This window comes from Ochlerotatus camptorhynchus, unplaced genomic scaffold (assembly GCF_037179485.1).
Source record: "Ochlerotatus camptorhynchus isolate MF236.1 unplaced genomic scaffold, CSIRO-AGI_Acam_v1.1 ptg000025l, whole genome shotgun sequence".
In the NCBI taxonomy this organism is placed as follows: Eukaryota; Metazoa; Arthropoda; class Insecta; order Diptera; family Culicidae; genus Ochlerotatus; species Ochlerotatus camptorhynchus.
The window spans coordinates 1,799,135-1,816,895 of NW_027040517.1; the positions used below are offsets into that span (position 1 = coordinate 1,799,135).

General features: G+C 40.2%; 1 protein-coding gene across 5 annotated transcripts in view; it reads left to right on the forward strand.

Annotated features, from left to right (window-relative positions):
- LOC135707967 (F-box/LRR-repeat protein 16) overlaps positions 1-17,761 on the forward strand; it is a 125,766-nt gene that overhangs the window by 17,296 nt on the left and 90,709 nt on the right. The window contains exons 2-3 of one of the 5 annotated variants that reach the window (XM_065229909.1): positions 2,094-2,171; positions 2,564-3,617. In XM_065229909.1, coding sequence (XP_065085981.1) covers positions 2,793-3,617 — 825 coding nt within the window. In that variant the 5' untranslated portion in view covers positions 2,094-2,171; positions 2,564-2,792. The other 4 variants (XM_065229898.1, XM_065229886.1, XM_065229890.1 and 1 more) reach the window with 4 other exon arrangements.

The window sequence follows — 17,761 nt, forward strand, 5'->3', positions numbered from 1 at the left end:
GTCTCTCGGACGGGCAAGGAGGTTTCGTAAAAAGTGTTACTAACCTCTCTACGACGGTGACGGGCATGGTTTTGTCACGAAGGAACCGGCGAGCGAGCCGAGGTGACCAACACCAACCAAACGGAAGAGAGTATGGTACGGGCGGGTAACGATCACAGATTGCCGCCGTAGGACGTCAGGTCGTATTTCGCTGATGTACGTAAATGTAGAATGTAGGTACTGTGAGAGAAGAAGTGGTGGGTATAAATACATTTTTTGAATTGTTTTCAAATATTCGAAAGCAAAACTCGCTCAATCTGCGGCCAAGGAGCGCAGTTTAGTTTGCAGTAGCGCTTCCCTGTTAGCGGGAGTAGTCACTCGACAAACGGTTTATTAGAAGAGCACCAGCGCCTGGTCAGGTGAATCGCTAGTAATCGGTACCCGCGAGTTGAATTTTCCGGCATTTCCATGGAACGTTGAATGCAGCTACCGAGATTGTCGCGCGCCCATTCGGTAAAACGACGATGGATAAACGTGTTTGTGTGAGTGGAACGTGCAGCTGTGGGACGAAGGAGGAAAATTGATTTTCTCTTCGGTCGATTCGCGCGCACTACTACCACTGGGTACTAATACCAACGTGGACGAGGTATTACTGAGAAACATGCTAGTAGAACGTCACTGGCCAGGACGAATGGCTTGAATAACATCAACTGGCGCAAGTCGGCATTGCATCAATTAGCACAAGAAAAGTTTCATGTTAGCGGTATTAAAATTTGTGAATTTTGTGATCTCATAATATTTTTTTTAAACGATAGGCTAAGAACATGCGTTTGAATAGGTTTTGAACAGTAGTGTTCCGATTTTGCCAACATAAGTACAAATATGTAACATTTGAGGGTGGGTCCAAGTGTTTCCGTATGTAAATACGGACGTTCAGGTTAGGATGAATTCATAGCTGAACACATTGGACTTTGAGGACAAGCTTGAAGGACATCAGGAATCTTTCAATAAACATAATTCGATAGCAAACCATGCCATAGGCGTAGCCAGAGGGGGGCAGGGAAGGGAAACTGCCCCCCCCCCTAAAGTCAGCAACACAAAGGCTTTCGGTGAAATGGCATTCGGTCAAAATTTCCATAGTCAATTTTTGTTCACCCCTCCCTAGCTCGTAACCTGGCTACGCCCTTGAACCCTGCGTACTATTACAAAACTGAATAATTTCAAATGCAAGTTTGATGAACTTTTTAGGGTGGATTTCGGAACTGTCCACATACCTCTTTAAAATAATTGTATGGACCGTGCAAACTCGCTAACGCTCTTAAGGCCGGCGCACAATAGATACGTTTTCAGGTTTTTTTTACAGTTTTCCCATGCATTATCTGTCAAAAAACCCGAAAACGTATGCATTGTGCGCCGGGCTTTACTCAGCTTGCCATCTACGCCAAGTCCTTTTTGGCTAATGATTCCCTTTGATCGCTCATAAGTCACTCAATATACTACCTCGAACTTATTTTTCATAGAGTCTGTAAAGTCTAAATATAGCATAATTTCCCTGAACAATGCACGCAAAAAATATAAAAGTAAAAGATTCCCGCCTTGTACCAAAATTTACATGGAAGTTGCGACATATTATTATAGGTAGAAGAGTTTTATGTTTTTTATTATTATTTTAATTTTTCAAAAAAATAACATTGTTATGGTGCAATACTTTGTTGCATTTTCGAAAAATTCAAACCCAGCTTTTTTCGACGCATCATTTCAGATGGCAAAAAGCTCGCAAGCATGTTGTGTAAAATAGCAAAAGGAACGTAATGACGAGAGCTTTAGCTATCTGAATTGAAGCGTCACATAATAATTGGTGAAGTGAATTTATAACCTTAAATTAATGTTTCGCCTAGCCTACTATGAAAACCAAAAAATCGATTATCTTTGTTGCCTGACGGTCTGCAGACGTTGTTGGATACCTTGGATACACTACACATGCTGCCATGTTGTTACTGGTGTTGGTATGCTTCATAACATATATTTCGCTACCATCATCGTGTGATAGTTGCTGCGTGTTGTTTCAATCGAGCGAGGAACTGATTTTTTGCTGTTTTCCTTTTTTTTCGCAGGATAACCCCTTCAACAGCCTCGGCAAGACAGCAAACACAGGCACCCGAGCAGTCTAAGCGAGAGGATTGCTCGAAGAGGTACAGGCAGAGTGCTTTTCACCTTATTGGCTTTGGTCGAATGCTGGTTCTTCGTGGAAAGTTCGCAGCTTAGTGTTCGGTCGGGTCGTGTTTTTACAAAGATAGTACGGAAAATTAGCCATCCATTTACTACCCCTAGTCCATGTGTATAGTGTAATTGTTTATTTACCAGTAGTGGAGACGTGGTGCTTTGTAGGAAGAGCTTCTTCGAGATTTATAAAGGAAGATTTTTGCTATTTATCAGAATCTCGTGCAGTGAAAGGTGCAAATAAGAGGCCGAGACTGAGCATTATTGTTTTTTTCGGTAGTGGCTGGTGCCGCAGAAGTGGGTGGTGAAATTTGACCCCGAATGTGGCGTGCGGAAATGATTGCATAAGTTCTTTTGTTCTCAGCAGCATAATCGTGCACAAAAGTGGAAAAGAAATACATAATCCAGTGGGAAAAAAAACGAAGGAAAAATCGATTGAAGTGTGTTTTCTTTTCAAGTGATTCTGAGAAGCTTCAAGTGCTGATAGCTATAAAAGGATCAGAAGAAAATTCAATAGTCTTTCTTTGTTATTATTAGTGCGTTCAGATTGCATTAGCGAAGTGATTGTGCGTGCTGTCCCGGGTCGGGTCTGAATGTTGAAAATGTCCTCGATATCCGCTCAAGGAGTGGTTGAGCGTGCCTCGGCCGAGCTTTCAAAGCGCATCAACGGCCTTGGGCTGCGGTCGAAGCACCATCATAGCAGCGGAAGTAGTAAATCTGGAGAGAAGACAAGTGTGATGGAACGCGTCACAAATGTGCTCTGCGGTGGTTCCAGTAGCAATAATGCTGCACAATCGGCCAATGCCGGAGGTGCTCCGGAGAAACCATCTCGAATATCGGGAGGCTCTACTGGAAGTGTATCAAACAGCGGGAAGAGTTCTTCAAGCAGTAAATCTCAGTCTAATACGCCTCAAACTACTCGTAAGATAGCACATCATCATCAGCATCACAGTGGTGGCGGTAATATGAACCATCATGGATCGCATATGCATAGTGGAAAAATGATTGCAGCTGCTCCTCTGCCACCCCAGATTGTAACGATCGAGCAACTGTTGCAGGATGAACGCTTTCTGAATCGCTTCTTCCTATACTTTTCGTCGTTTGAACGGTGCACATTAGCTCAGGTTTGCCAGAAGTGGCGTGACATGTTATACCGTTCGCCACGCTATTGGAGTGGCCTAGTTCCGGTTCTGTTGTGTCGTGAACTGCGTCTCACCTCAAACCAGGATCGTGTTAAGCTTTACAATTCGCTGATACGTCGCAGTTTTCACGCTGTGTGTTTGATGGGAGCCACAGATGAAGACGCCTTGGATCTTGTGCACTCGTTCCCGCTTGCTTCAAAACACGTGCATTCGCTCAGTTTACGATGCTCATCGATCAGTGACCGAGGACTGGAAGCTTTGCTGGATCATTTACAGGTTAGTGTGATACCAAAAATAAACCGTTATTATATTTCGCATCTGTGGAGTTGAGAATTGGTATTTCTAAATCTTTACTTCCCGTGGTGGCGCGCATACATTGCATTTCATACAATAATCCGAAATTGAAGCAATGTTCATGAAGCTGTCGCGATACTTTCTCTATGTTAGGGATAATTCAGGTTAAGATAGTGTCCGATTCAGGTAGATTGGAGTATATAGTGTTTAGTGGGGGGAATTGCACCCCATGTAGGCGTTGTGTAATGTGATGTGATATTTCGGGAGATCGGATTGTGTCGACTGTGGTGAGGTGGAAGATTTAATTTTGGAAAACCCGCTTTTAAACTATCACAGCAATAATTGTGGTGCAATGGAATGCGTGTTCGATTCTGCTAGGAAATCATGGTTGGATCCTTTCTTGAATCCTTCGGTCGTAGTGGTTTGCTGTGATGTGTGGGGCTCTTTGGTCTAATTGTGACCATTTTTGCATACTGAGATGAAGATCGTAGGTACAATCGCTGCCACATTTAAGATTAGTGCGGGTCGCGTCGATTTCTTATAAAGTTTTTATTTATTATCACAGTCGAACACTCCAGCACAATGTTTTTATTTATTCTCAATCAGATGATTTATTCCATTTAAATAGCTTCATGTCGCCGGGCATGAACGATCGTCGTTCACAGTGGCGACCGTTTTCGTTTAATGATTCAAAGGTTTGTACAGCTACCGAAAGTTTGGCTTCGATAGCAGATTCTGTATATTATGTATATTATATATCCATGAAAAAGAACTTTATCGATAGCATTTTTCCGAGAGTGATTTATGTGATTTGATATGTCGTGTGATAAGCGGGCACCACACGTATCAATATTATTGAAAATAATAGTATTAGCAATACTTCCATCAATCGGTACATCGGTATTGACAATATTTTTGTGAATACTGTACCTTGCACCATCAATATAATTGTCAATAATTCCCCGCCGTATCATATATTGATGCTTGTGGGGTGCACTGTCTCGTTTCGTGTTGATTTCATATCTACATGGGACTGTTATGTGAGTAGCGGCAGTATAGCTTTTGCCTCAAGGCAGTTAATGGTCACTTTGCCGGGATTATTACCATAGAGGTAACTCTAAGACCAGAAGGTCCCGAAGAAACGTGCTCAACTTTTTGGCTTAGCTCTGATACTATCTTCGATCCCAGATGCACCCCTCGAAACATAGGAAAATCCACGAACCCCTCATTTTATCTGTCAAACTTTCATAGCGAATCAAAACAAACATAGTGTAGTACTGGAATTTATACCAGAATGGGGTACTTTAATCGATTTGCTTGGGACCAATAGGCTAGTCAAGTAGTGAGCCAATTTAAAATCGTTAGTTTCGTATTGATTGTTGTTATTACTCTTATCGCTCCAAGCGAGTTAAGACGCTCATCCACATGAAAAAACAGCCGTACGAGGAAAAAACGTTGCAATTATTCCCTTTCTTGTACCTTTCATTCGTTTTGGGCCTCATGAGTAAACAAACATCATAAGAGTTCGCGTTTGGCTGTCAACGCTAGCAGTTTAGCTAGTGCCGTGCTCTGTGATTTTTTTACACTTCTCTTTGCTTGCGGCGTGCTGGCGTTACGCCTCCCGGACGAAAGGCGCTTATCGAATCTTGTCGTTGAGGTTGTGTTTCAGAAATCTAAGTGTTCCGAGCCGCTAATAGACGCGTTGGTTTCGGTCGCTGGAGTTGTCAGTTCTGATTTCGGCGTTGGTCGCGAATTGATTCGGCCAGTGAGGGGCTGGCGCTGCGTCTTCCAGACTGTACTGGTGAACTGAAGCCATTGTGTCGCGAGTGATTGGGTATGGACAGTGGTCGCAGTCCTTTTTTCACTGCTGAAATCCCTATAGTCGGAGCAGCTAGAGTGTGTTCCGTTTTTGTTGGGAATTTCCGTTGCTGTGTGAGGAAGGAAAGGTGAGAGTGCTGTTTTTAACACCGGTTGAAAAAGTAGCGGTAGCATATCTGTGGGAGCTCTTCGAAATCATCGTGATGTCATGGATTAATTTGCAACATATCGGGTGAGATCTTTCCTTTATTTTTTTAATGCTGGGTACTGGAGGGTCCACCAGGGTACTCAATTGAAGCGAAAAGGATGGGAAGAGTGGAAACGCCAATTTCCTGTCTTTAACATTTCGTGAATAGAAGGCGAGCTCTTCTCCCCACACATTGGGTCATTCTTCTGTTGGATGACCAGTTTTTTTACCGGTTGTTGGAAGGAGATTATCATGTATCCCGTGGATGTATGTCGACGATGTTGCCCACGGATTCACCAAAACCGTTTGTGGCCCTTCATACAATGGCAGGCTGAGTACATAAGAGGTCATTAAACTTGATGAAGTCGATCAGCGAGGATAGTCCACAATCTACTGACAGTTGTCTTGTTACAGAAACTGGTAGTTACATATCATCATATATCATATCATGAGAAGACAAACATCCTAATCGTCGCAGATTTTAGTGCACTCTAAAATATCTTCACGTCAGATTTACAGGAAATATCACGTAGCTGATTTGTATTAAGAAAATCTCAAATGTTACGTGGCGTTTGTAACTTTGGCCTGCACTACACGTCATGCCCACTAAAAATGTTGGGGAAATTTACCGTATATTCACGTAAACAGATTTAGTGTATTTGTGTTTGTGTGTTTGGAAATTCGATATTTCCGTGAAACGAGATTTACGTGATTTTCAGGTACGCAAAAAAAATCAACATGGCGTGAAGCGTGGTGGAAGACACAAACGTTTATGGTGGAAGAACTCCTCAAAGATTCAAAATTCCTCAGCGCTTGCTGCAAATGTTGGACGGTAATTAGATTGTTTTACATTAATCTATTGATTATTATATGTCGCTTTTTTCAAGTTTTATAATTTCAGACGGTGACATCAGCATTTTGAGTCAGCAAACAGGTGTTGCATAAAATTGACTGCTTCTATATATACTTTCCATCATTCTCATTAAAAATTCACGTACAAATTACATGAAAAGCATTTTAAACAAAACGGAATGTCACGTTAAAGTTACCAGATGTCCAGAAGTTTTCACTCCGATTTCACGTAAGCAGTACATGGAAATCAGGTCTTATTTACCTGACTAATCACGTAGATAATTGAAGTTGAATTTTGATCGGCTACGTGCAATTCTGGTAAAAGTTACGTGACAAATAGGGTGGACGAAAACCACCTATGTTTTCACGTCAATCGGACGTGAAGATTTTTCAGAGTGTAGGAAGGGATGGTCATGGCCGTAGCTTAATAATTTAATTAATTAGTAAATCACGTTATGCAGAAGATATACGCGCTGTTACTCACACACGCAACGTATGAATAGCAAAGTAAAGTATATCATCAGAAATTCTCTCCAAGGGGTATTCAATCCTACACCTCTTAATCTGTGCCGATTGGTTTAGCTGTGCTGAAAGCTGTGCAAAGCGCTATGCCAACCGCGCCGAAGTAAGCCAAAGTGTGCCAATTAAGGTGTCAATATCCCATGAGTTTGGCAACCCTGAAGTTATAATGTAATTGTGTTTAAATTTTCATTTTCATGGTGAAAGAGAAACTGGACGTCATCAAACCTATACGGAGTTCAAGCCAACTGGAACGTTCCACAAGATTCGAAATCGTAACCTGATCGATGGAGGAAGAAAATGCCGCCAGCATCCTTTGAAATTCTCTCCAACTAAAGTAAACAAAGAACTCGAATGGACGAAAAGATGAACGATAGGACTCTGAGCCATCCCTGCAGCTCGTTATCTCTAGATGAGCCGGATTGGAATCCGGAAATCTGTGTTTTATTATTACTACTGCTTGTCGATAATTTGGTAAATAATCTAGTTTTGATTGGCAAATATATTAATATATTAGATGCTCAATTCATATATGCTTCGCATATGTAGTTCGACAGTAGGCAGCAATGTACTAATGTAGTTGGTTCATCTGCACATCCATTGACTCTTGCGAGACTCTTACTGAACCGCAAATTGCTTAGGGTCATCAAGCGGGAACCGCTGAGCGCATCAAAACTCACTCTGCAGCGAGTCCAGTTTTCTAAATTCAGCAAGGCTTCACAGTGAACTATTGTCACTTCACTAGTGACAGAAAGTCACACGATTCGCAGAATATCTGAGGAAAAACTCAGGAGAAATAAGGAAAAAAATTATAATCCTGGCCGAAACCAAAATGAAAAGCTTTTTGTCTTTATTGTTTATTCGGTGTTGGGTTGTTAAGCCGAAGTTCGTTAGGCTGAAGGACGTTAAGCCGATATACAATTATCAGTTATTCTGCATAACAAACTTGTGCATCCTTTGTTCCAAATGTGAATTTGTCCATCACAAGATGCAGGATATTTTTCCGGCCGTTTTCGGATCAGTTGTGGCTGTTCTACGTATTGCACACCTTTGTCAGGAACATCTTTACCTGTCTGTGGTGGTTTCGAATTAAAAGAGTATCAGGATTTGTGCCAACTTTTGATAGAATTTCACTGCAAAGAAAGCCTTATTTTCAAGGACTTTGTGGAAGAATGAATCGAACCTATTTACAGACACTTTTTCCGGCAGTCTGCTCAACAACCGTTGAAAATCAAAACCGAATTCTTCATAATTTCTTCTTGAGTTTCATTCCATCATGGAGAACAACTTCTGGCTCTGGTCAAAACCACAAGCCACGCGTGTTGGGCTTTAAAATATACAATATACATCCTTAGCAAAGATTGCAGAACGTCAACGCGCGACAGTGATGTTATTTTTTTTTTGTTCTACGTGTGTCCTAACTGCCGAATAGTGTGCCATGCTGTGTTTCGGTATTTTCAACGATATTAAATTCAAAAACTTAAGAATATAAAATAATCTCTACAATATTGAATATTCTTTATTTAAAAGCTGTTTCTAAATAGTCCGCTAAATTTTTCAGATATGATCTATAAGTAAACACGGTTTTCAAAACAACAAAAGTATCCCTAATTATATATGCCTACTCTCATCCAGGATCATGTATTCTCCTGAAAAATCGGATTTGTTCTGTTTTATGACAAAACTATCTGGAAATAGAAGGGCTAGTACACAAGGTTCAAGGTCCTGACAACCATGCATTTTTCATATATTGGAAGTTGAATGATTTATGATGTTAGAATTAAGTTTCAATTCCAATTTATATATAGAGGATCCATGGACTTATTGCAAAAATATGAACAAATTTAATTTTCAATAGATATTTAATAACTGACATCTCAAACTGGTGTTACGCACATTAATTACGAAGTCAGTTGCACTCTTCTCCGTAACATTGAAAGATCTTTGGGTTCCGAAAAGCTAATTTATTGCCTCCTTTTTGTTTCTCTTGAGCTTTCATATTTGTAAATTAAATTTGATGAAATAAGCGTAATGCAAAAGGCATTAATAAAGTATGTCACTTGCTTGATTACAAGCTTCAATGGGTACAGTATTATCAGTGACACTCATGTTAGAATTAGGTTTGTATGTACTGTGATCCCGGGGGAAACTCCAAGCCGTTTAAAACTAACTTAATTCACAAATAATAAAGCGTTTTTTCAACTCCAAAGCACGAGGATAAGTATTAAGAATAATAGCTTTCACCACCTATATATATTCCACTAGTAAAGATCATTTATGATTCATCGCAGTGTAATGATCTAATTTTGTAGAAAATTTTCAAGGAATTCGAAAAAATTATCTCGCTATCCGTTGACTTTTGCTTGATGGATTTGAGAGCAGTGAGCACGATTATATGTAGCCTATCAACTCATAGAGAGGATGTTCTTTGTGAATCATATAGATCCGATCTGGTTTCCCAAAAAACGAGACCGTTGTTTAAATGTGTAAATTTGTACAGAAGAAACGTTGTCAAAATAGCATTTAATAAACATGCATCAAATGTTAGTATTTAAGTAGTTAGCAAACTAATTTGTTTTTTTAATTTCCTTTGAGTGCTTTTGTTAATTGGAAAGTACTGTTGGTTCCCGGTAAACGAAACAAATAGAACCATAAATTATTTCAATCTCATGCGACGTTACAAACAATAACGAATAATTATTGTTTTCCACATCCACTACTTTTGCACAGCACTTCTGTCTGCATGGTGATAGCGCCAGCAATGGGTAACAAACTTTTCATCACCAGGTGTTTTGAATTTTCACTTGGCAACATCCATCACTAGATTAACGACCAAAGTTTGGTGGGCATTATAACAATAGTATATTTAGAAGTTTGCGTGGCACTGTCGTTCAGTTATTTAATCTCTGCGTAGAGTAGAAGAAACTTAGCTAGAAGGTTTTCGATTTCGTACCAAATCGAGGCGGTAACTAATAAGTAACAATATTCCCAAAGACAACTTTCGAGTGCAAGTCACCAAAAAATCCGGGTGAGACTAAATACAGCAGGCAATGTTCTTACTTACGGTACATTTCACTACAGTTTGGAGCGTTTATTTTGTTCGAGATGGAGATGAGATGATTGAATAATGGTAGTTAACGTATACTACAAAATACAAAGCAAAACGGATCTACCATTATAGAATATAAGCTGATTTATATTGTGAAGCTGGTATGGAGCTATGACGTATCATTAAATTTTGCTTTCTTATTGCTATACGATGGCAAATAGCGTTCCAAGGTTTTCCCCTATTCTTGTCACCTCAGCACCGGTGACACAACGTCACGTGCCTCGCAGAATAAGAGGGTTTGTGTGGTTCATTTTGTACGTAATTTTTCATATCTATGTTGAACATTGTTTACAAAAGCATTTTGGTTTTTCACTCACAATACATTATGTACTGTATCGAATTTATTTGTGGACCTATCCATCTATCCCGATGAATCCTGTTGATGCTTTTTATTAAAAAAAAAAAATGCAAGGTACAGCCCAATAGGTTTGTTCGAACTGTTGACGTAGGACTACGCTACTAAATGTAGGTAAACTATTTTGAGTAAAACATTATTTCTTGTAAGATTCCTATCTACACAATCCAATCAGGTTGCAGCAAGTGCGGGTGATTCCTAGAAATTTTCGTGCAGATTTTGTTCTGCTAGGTTTTTGGCAACTTAAGAAGCAATATTATCAAAATTAGCTCTTTAGTGGTAAAATGAATATTGTCACCCAGCAAAGGACGGGTTTGATTTGATGCGCATGGTCGTCGATCGAGCGGAAATCTATTTCAGCCTTTTGTATACTTAGGCAACAGGGTAGACAAAACTCCACTCATGGTGATGGTAACGCCAGACAGTACTTTAGCGGTTATTCCGAGAGTCGAAGTGACTGTCTGTCATCACGACGTGACATCACTAGTGTCAACAATAGGTGAACAGTAGAGTTCTTTAGGTCAGACGATCTCTTCGCCGCGTGGTATTTAAGAAGCAGCCACCTAAACTGGGGCACCGTTCTCTGCGCGATCCAATGCAATAATGAGCGCGCGGTGACTTTAAATGATGTTTATTCCTTTCTTGTATTTGTGTGCTTTGCATGTTTGAATTCACATGTGATACAGACGTGTCTTTTCATCTTTAGTTTATTTGATTTTTTAAAATTAATATTTAAGTTCCTAGTCCTATTAGGCCTGTTTAGAGAATTCCCACCAAAGTATTGGTTTGTTTGAAATTGACAAAAAAGCAAGGGGTAGGTCACTCCGCATACCAATCTTGGGTCATCTTTTTGTCAGTGTGCCGCAAGTTTGTCGATTGTGCCGGTCATAGAACAAGCTGCGATTGTTTGTAAAACACCCATCCCGGCAACCCGGTATTTCTGACACCTTGAATATTTTGGTTTGAAATCGCAAGGATAAATCGGATTGAGGATGACGCGGGAAGTAGCGAGTGTGCGAAATTTCGGTGATTTGTGATCCATAGGGTGATAAAAGTCCTGTGTTTTAGTGTTTTATAATGGCAAACCAAAGGCAAAGGCAGACCAGAAACCAAGCCTTTTGGCCGGAAAGAGTTGGAACCGGTGGGGAGCATTGTTGGAGACCGACTATAGAGGGTGATGAATAGACTTCTTTAGTTTGTTTTGTGGGACTTGCAGCATTATTTGAATTAAGGGTACTAGAGATGAACTAGTCTATGGCTAAAAATCTCTTAAATAAATATAAAACAAACAAAAAATTAAAGGTACTTATGAACCTACATTTCGTATTTAGATCTATAAGTGAACTGCTGGTCTGAGTTCCTCTGGTATACACTGGAGTCGCTTTTTACGCGGTTTTTTTTTACGCGGTTTATTTTACACGTTTTTTTTTTACGCGGTTAGTGCCGCTGAGTCGCAATTTACGCGGTACATTTTTAACGATTTCTCGACAACGATACGACCTATCGACTTCATTCCAATCACATTATCCGTTTCAAACTATAGGTAATCGAATGGCATACTTTTTAAAAAAAATCACAATTTTTGGTGTAAATACAGAAGTTTTTAAAATATGTCTATATGGACCATAGCATGCTATAATAACGAATGGCATCAAAATCCGATTTATAAAAAATATTTAAGCATGTGAAAAATCAAAATCTTGGTAGTTTTTTTTACGCGGCACATATCCCCCGCGTAAAAAGCGACTCCAGTGTATTCAATTAGAAGATGTTCCTGAACATACAGTCAAACAGCACGTAATGTTCTGAACAACTTCAATGACAGTTGTCCAGTAGTGGTCCCATTTCATTTACAACAATCTAATGCCTACGAGATTGTGCCGAAGGTATGCTGAAAATGTGCCAATGGATGTTCCCAAGCTGTGCCGAATATAATGTAGGCACAATGTGCTGAGTGACTTACCCCTTGCAAAAAAGTCTTAATGTCAGCAATTTTTTTAATCTAATTTAGGAATGTTTGCCTCTATGTGGAGATCGAAAATTCTTGTTTCGAAGGGACGATCAAGGACCATCCTCAGCAGTCTATTTTGCGTGACCTGGATTTTGTTATGAGTATGTGCACATGATTCCCACGCCGGAGCTGTGTAGAGAATCGCAGGTGCTATGATTTGTTTGTAGACAGCCAGTTTGTTCACTCTTGAGAGGCGGGATCTGCGGCAAATCAGCGGATACAGACACCCAATCAAAGCAGAACACTTAACTACAGTTTTCACTACATTCGAGCGGAAGAGGAGCTTTTCATTGAACAACATCCCGAGCTGGGTTACTTCGGCAGACCGCTCAACCCTCATGCCATCCATGATTACAGTACAAGATGGGGCCGGTTGTAGTTTGGGCGATTGCCGATGGAGGAACTTAATAGATTTTTGATTTTCCACGTGTTCGCTGATTATGCGTCAAGGCATCGTTTAAGTTTGTTTGTTATTTCGCGAGGCATTTTTCCTTTGACAGCTATTGCGGTATCATCTGCGAAAAGGAAAAACATGCAACCTTCACCGAGGGGAGGAAAGTCGGAATTGTAGATGCTGTAAAGCATAGGACCCAACAGACTTCCTTGCGGAACACCTGCTGGGATGGAAAACGTGTCTGAAATACAATCATTCAACGATACATTTAACGACCTGTGCTGGACGTAGCTACGGGTGATTTTAACCAGATGTAACAGGAAGTTGAAGTTAAAAAGCTTATACACAAGTCCGTCATGCCAGATATTGTCAAACGCCTTTTCAACGTCTAGCACGGCCATGGCAGTGGACTCGGATACAACTGTTTTACTTCGGATGTTATTCATCACCCGTACTAGCTGGTGGTTGGTGGAGTGCCCGTTCCTGAACCCGAACTGTTCCGGAAGAAGAATGTTGTTTTACTCGAAAAACTTGAGAATGAGTTTCTGGAACAATTTGCTCAGCGCTGAAAGGAGGCTGATTGGTCTGTAGTTTGAAGACAATGTTGGATCCTTACCGGGTTTGCGGATTGGTATAATTTTTGCTACCTTACAGACGCTTGGAAAGTAGCGCAGCTCCAAGAACCTGTTGAAAATAGCGGTCAAAAGAGACTGCCCAAGTAACCAAAAGTTCTGCATTCAACGATTAAAATCACTTCAAAGTTCCATAAAGTTTAAATAAAGTTCCGACAGAACTTTCAAGTTCCATCAAGTTCGAATGTAAAAAAATCGAATACTGCATCATTTCTCAATAGTGATGGAGTAATACGATATGCACATAACTAAGAACACGGGATATACTACAATAGATCAAATTACTGGTCTCAGTGACGTTAGGTCCCGAACTGAGGAAGAAGAGCCTCGATGATAGAAGTGCGGATGTGAGGCAGAGAGTAGAAGATGAATCCTTTCTTGATGACGACCGCAACACCACCCCCTGGAGCTGGTGCGATCAAGTCGGATAATGTTGCGGTCAGGCAACCAGAAGCTGTCACCGGGCTTTAATGGGTTTTGGTTAGAAGGCTCACGTCGATGTTGTGCTTGCAGAGACAGTCAAGCGAGCATTCCAGGTGACGATACTTAGCGGTTTAGACGCCATACTGGATGATGAACTTACCGAGCACTTGAATCTACTCGGGCTTATTGCAGCACTTTCTAAGAGCACCGGTCATGTTGACGAAAATTTCCATCAGTTCATCGGCTGAGAACAGACCGGGGTTGTTATTTTGCACTGTTGGTTGTCTCCAGAACCCAGGTGAGGGTGGAGATGATTGTCCAGCAGAATCAACGGAAGAGGTGAAAATCCTTCGTCTATAATGCCGGGGTTTTGTCCTTCTTGTGTCCTGGTTGATTGTTGGTTGAAACCTGCTTTCAGATGCGTTTAAAGTCCTCGCATTTGGAGTACTGCCTGTCGGAACCGTGATGAGCACCACCATAGTTGGCGCATTTTAACACGACGGCTCCATCCGCAGGGCTGCCGGAAGTGGCGTGTTCTTGTGCGCAGTTGCTGCAGCGTGGTTTGATGTTATAGTTGCGGGTACCGTGTCCAAAATTGAGACACCGCTGGCACTGTGTTACGTCACGATGGCCTTCACGGTATAGATCCCAACGTACGACGATGGAATAGATCGAGCGGATAGCTTGCAGCGCATTAAGCGCTACCGTCTTTTTCTGGTACGTCTTCACGTTTTCGTCTATTCTCGTCATCCGGAAGACAGCGATTGGGGCCAGCTTGTACCGGTTCTTGATTTCGACTTCGACCATCTTGGGGTAGAAGTTCGGTAGGCCCCTGATGAATACCTTGAAGGGCTTTTCAAAAAATCACTTCTAGGTTAATAGAATCCATCATTTGTTAATGTCACAATTACCCAAATACTCCTCTGTGCACCGGCGCTATCGGTGGAGGTTAAGCTTATACGATACGATGCAACAAATCCACGGACTTAACCTACAGATACATCTTGCAGTAGTGTAGTGCTTATATTTTTTTTCTCTCATATTACCAAACACATTCAGCAATGCGACAAAAGTGTTCTACAAGTTTCGCGCTCTAGTCTTGATGAACACAGGTTTGTTCCTAAAACGTACTTAGCAACAAGCCTTTATTCGAATTTACTGCCCAGTAGCTAGAGGCAGGCTTGACAAATAATCCATTTATATCTGAGATTGTATGAGTTCGAGGGTCAATGAGGAGGATTGTGGCCATTTCAAATACACTGAAAATATTTTTTTTTTTCATTTATTCTCTTACGCTCGTTTCGTAAAAAATGGGTTTCGTAGATAAAACACATTTTTCTGTAAATTGTACGAAACATTCGTATTGTCTGTCATCTGTCAAAATGCTAATATTACGCCTTATTTGTACAATACACGAACTGAATTTCGTGCGTACCAGCAAACTGCTGCTCTTTTTCTCTTCTAAAGTGCCTGTTCATATTTTTGTAGATCCTATTGCTGATGTCATATCCTGAGTTTTGTGTGTTGAGAAGCTGTTGCTGCTGTTGTCGTCCTGCTCATATTTTTAGTTGCTGCGAGTGATGCTGATGTGAATGCTGGTGGCCATGAAGATGGTATCAAGTTTATGTTGCAGATGAGATTACAATAAGGGATGGACTTTAAACTGGTGCTGGGAAATCATTTTTCACGGAGGGGAATGGAGGCTGGTTGGCTCCTAATACCCCGTACATACTATGGCTTATATCATGTAATATAGGCTATCTTGCAATGAGCACTCATACATAGGATTTCCAGTGAAAACTAGATGTATGAGTGCTCATTGAAAGACAGTCTATATCATATGATATAAGCCATAGTCTGTACGGGGTATAAGTGAATGAATTCCTTAGGACCCGTTGACATTAGTATGCTTTTTTCCTCATGAATATGCGGATGGCTGAAATTATTAGTTGAAATCATTTGTGGGACAGAAAAATAAAAGTGCAATCGTACGAAATCGTACGTACATGCAACGATGACCAGAAAGGCAATTTGTGTTTTCAAAGAAATTTTGGTTGCTCTTTGTATTATTTTCGTATAATGCATTCATATTATTTTTTGACTATACGAATGTTTTTTACTTTTTTCCTATTGACACGAAAGTTTCGTAATTTTAAGAATAATCCGTTCGTAATACGAAATAAAATCAGTAGCGAGTGTCGCATTCATAATCTCATCACGGATCTATTTCATTGCAGATAACAACCAATGGATTCGTGGATCAAACGAACGATTTCGTTGTATACAATAATTTTTATTTTCAGTGAAGCATAGAATTTATTCGGCAAACTAGCACAAGCCCCTGTAAACCATGCGATCATAAATAACGGGCAGTTGACTGCAACAACTGTGAGCTATGCCACACATATATCAAACGTCCTTTTGACTAATACTATTAAGATTCAAATAAATTAATCTGAGATTTGTAGACGCATTGGCCCAGACAGAAATATCCGCGGAAGGTTTGATTGATTTAGTATGTCTCAAAAAATATGCCTTCTTCTTCTTGGATAATACGCACTAACTGGAACTTAGTGTTCTCTAAACACTTGCACTCGAGAGTTGAAAGAATATATTAGTGTACCGAACTCGCCATTTTCGACATTGTTTATCTGACTAGCCTTGAAGAATGCCTAATGTATTTTAAACGAAAATTTTTCTTTTATTTTATTATTGTCACTTTATCACTTTAACTTGTCCGGGGATGAGATTTGAACTCGCCAAAGCGTGAGAGATATGGATGTTAACCACTACGTACCGGCCGACCCCAACCAAAAAGTGTGTTTTATTATTTTTACTTACGACACGACAACCAGCATCAATAGCTTTAATATAGAAGTAACAATAATTCTACACCCTCGTTGGACCCTTTCTATCAGTGGTTCATTTATGTTGTGTCGTTTTAAAGCAATGCGTGCGAGTACAGGGTTGATCCCTGGGTGTTATCATGGAATATCAACCCTGCATTTGAATACAAATGGCTCATATCCCCTGAAAGCTCTTGATGAACCTTCTTGATAGCCATATTTAATAACATCCAAACCTTTTGCGTTCTAAAGTTAATATGAGGCTCCATGAACATTAATGGCTTAGTGCCGTTCTGCTCGTCGATGCGATTTTGGGTACACTTTCCTAAACTACGCGAACGACAACATACCGTATCGTTGTGCTTATTATGGGAATCAAATGTCTACCTACTTGTAACAACCCAGACAAACTTTTTAACAAGCTCATTTGTATACCTATGTATGCATTGAAGTTGGAGTTTATGTTAATCTATCTAGATTACAAGGTATAGGAAATGGTGAGGTTGAAATAAAATCTGCTGATTAGATATTATAATTTCAGTTCTGCTTCGCTTGAACCCATAAAAAGTTTCAAATTCATTCAAATACTTCTCACTCTAAGAACGGTCAATTATAGTATGTGTGCAGAAAGAACATCAGCAGCAAAACAATAACGCTTTCCTGTTGGCATTTCTTGCCAGAAACATCATAAACTAACCTGATTTCAAGATGCGAAAGTTTGTTTGATATCATGCCAAAATTCTATGGTAGCAATTTATCACCCCTGCTGATGGTTTTATTTCATCTCTGATATTTTATCCTATGCTCCATTACCATCAACACAAACCACGCCGTCGTCTAGGAAAAAAGATTTAGTGTCTTTCTTGTTGTGCCCTCCTGCAGCCCGGTGTTTTCAGAGACGAATAATTCTTAATCTGCCTAGTTAAAATATAAGCAAGCGACTTTTCCTAAATTTTTCAATTTTTTTAATTAAGTTAAAA